Below are 2,500 nucleotides of genomic sequence, written 5' to 3' on the forward strand. Positions count from 1 at the left end.
CATTGCTACTGTATGATGAAGAGTTTGTACGTTGTTGAGTGAAATTATTGATCACAACGTTACCTGCATTAAAAGTATTACTACCACTACTACTTGTACCATTATCATCATCATCGCCAGCTGATTCACTTGCACTACCAATATTATTATTATTTGAAGAATCATTATTGTTACTATTATTATTATTATTATTTTGTTCTGATGGTTCCTCATCCTCTTGTTGTTGTGATGATTGATTACTATCGAAAATTTCTGAAACTGTATCCATATCTTTAATGAAATCAAATAATCTATTAAGAATTAATTTATAAAGTTCTTCTTGTGATTTAATTGTTGGTGGTACTGAAAGAATGAAAGGAATACGCATTAAACTAAAGTTTGATTGTTTTGAAGTCACCATAACTTGAGTAAAGGTTGGATCAGAATCAATTTCATAAACAACTATAGTATCACGTGTAAAGTTTTTATCACCCAATTTATCATCATGTTCATAAATCTTCAAGGAGTACATAATGACAGTGAAAACCATATTGTTATGAGAGACACCAACTTCCTCGGAAAGTTTCTTTAAGAGGTCGCCAACTGTGGCATTTGAAGAGACGCTTATTTCGTGTTGAGTGATTTTGAAATCTTTATTCAAGAAACTAAAGTTAAATTGTTTGATGGTCTCTGATGGCAATGGAAGTGATAAATACATGAATGGATCAAAGGTGATTGAAATATTTTGGCAAACTGGACAAACCAATTTTGATTTCAATTGAGATTGGAACCAATCGACAATGACACTATTGTTTCTTGATTTATGCATTTCCCATTGTTCTTTGGCAATTACATCATCTGGACGACCATCATAATCTTTACCCTCGTGGAATGGTTTCTTTTTGACCTTGTTTAAATCTTCATGTAAACCATCCAAAAGGAATGCCAAGAGTTCTTGTGAATCATGTTGATGATAGCCAGCAAATTGTGGTGCAAATCTTTCAATTTGACCCTTAAATTTACGTGGATAGACAGAGCTGTAAGTGCCCTCCCAAATTTCAGTGATTAATTCGGCATAATCAGTGGCTAAATCGCCATGACATCCCAAAGGATTGGTTTTGTTGATGTCATTTTCATATTGTTTCGATAAAAAGTATTTGGTTAATGGATAGGTGTTACTAAGACATTGTAAAGCTGAATTCATAAAACATGTATTTCCTAAATTTCCAAGTCCAGTTATACCTGGTCTTGGATCACCACATCTTGTATTACCACTTGAATATCTATCTGATTGTTGTTGTGGCCATTTACCATTTGCTAATTTTTCTTCTAATAAAATCTATTAAAAAAAAAAAAATAAATAAAAAAAAAATAAAAAATAAAAAAAATTTTTAGGAAAGAATTTAGAAAATTATAATTTTTTTTTTTTTTTGAAATAAAAATAATAATAATAAAACCTACTAATTGGTCTTCAAGTAAACGAGAATTTGATACATATTCTAAATCTTTTAATTCTGCATGTTTAGTTTGATTATAAAAATCCCAAATTCTAATATTAATTGGATCCAAGTTAAATACTTTACATGCTCTCTAAAAAATAAAAAAAATAAAAAATTTATTAGTATTCATTTTTAAAATTTATGGTTGATTAAATTTTTTTTTTTTTTTTTTTTTTTTTTTTTTTTTTTTACTTACTTCTTTCATAACTTTAATAGTTTCATTTTTAAATGCAAAGCCTTGAACAATATTACTAGTATCAGAAGATTTAAAGAATTTTAAAGAGATTGGAATACGAAGATCAATATTATTATTGATTGTACCTCTAATGACTTTTCTAATAATTTCTGGACCACCACCATAGACTTCCTTTAATTTGATCCAAGTTTTTTCTGGAACCAATGTAAAGCTGGTTGTTTCGCTAATGCCTGGTCTTAATTCACCATTTTGTAAAATATCATCATTGGTTATTGGTCCTAATTCCTCTCTACTGTTTATTTCTTCTGACCATTTACTATACCATTTGTTACTAATTATTGCCCATTTTTCGCCAACTACTAAAGAAGTTTGTTTAATTTCTTTTTTCAATTTTTGAATATCTTCTCTGGTGAGATCTGGTATTTGTTGTTGTTGTTCTGCTTCTTCAATTGGTTTCATCTCTTGTTCATTATTATTATCATTATTGTTGTTTTTTTCTTTTTCTCCACCATTTGTATTTTCTATATTATCTGTTGTAGAATTTATATCTTCAAATGTTTGATCTTGTGCTGAATTTGTATTATCCATTACTTCTTCGTCCAATTCAAAACTATTTATTGAATCGCTTTCTTTTAAATTTTAATTAAAAAATTGAAATTAAAAATAAAGAATGTCACAAATAATGTTGAAGGTTTTTTTTTAATTAATTGAAAAAAAAAAAAAAAAAAGTTGAATTTTTTTTTTTAAAAAATTAAAAAATAAAAAAAAAATAAAAAAAAAATTAAAATAAATTTAAATTTAAATTCAAAAAAAAAAAAAAAAAAAA

The 2,500-nt window shown here is 27.0% G+C and overlaps 1 protein-coding gene across 2 annotated transcripts in view; it reads right to left on the reverse strand.

The window, feature by feature from the left end:
- DDB_G0293770 (peptidase C19 family protein) overlaps positions 1–2,500 on the reverse strand; it is a gene marked incomplete at both ends in the record, with an annotated part of 3,812 nt that overhangs the window by 1,031 nt on the left and 281 nt on the right. Inside the window, 3 exons of one of the 2 annotated variants that reach the window (XM_628976.1) lie at positions 1–1,318; positions 1,441–1,569; positions 1,675–2,303. The exon at positions 1–1,318 is cut by the window's left edge and continues 1,031 nt beyond it. In XM_628976.1, coding sequence (XP_628978.1) covers positions 1–1,318; positions 1,441–1,569; positions 1,675–2,303 — 2,076 coding nt within the window. Of the gene's footprint in view, positions 1,319–1,440; positions 1,570–1,674; positions 2,304–2,500 lie in introns of those variants that run through there. The other variant, XM_001733010.1, reaches the window with a different exon arrangement.

The sequence above is a fragment of the Dictyostelium discoideum genome, assembly GCF_000004695.1.
Source record: "Dictyostelium discoideum AX4 chromosome 6 chromosome, whole genome shotgun sequence".
NCBI lineage: Eukaryota > Evosea > Eumycetozoa > Dictyosteliales > Dictyosteliaceae > Dictyostelium > Dictyostelium discoideum.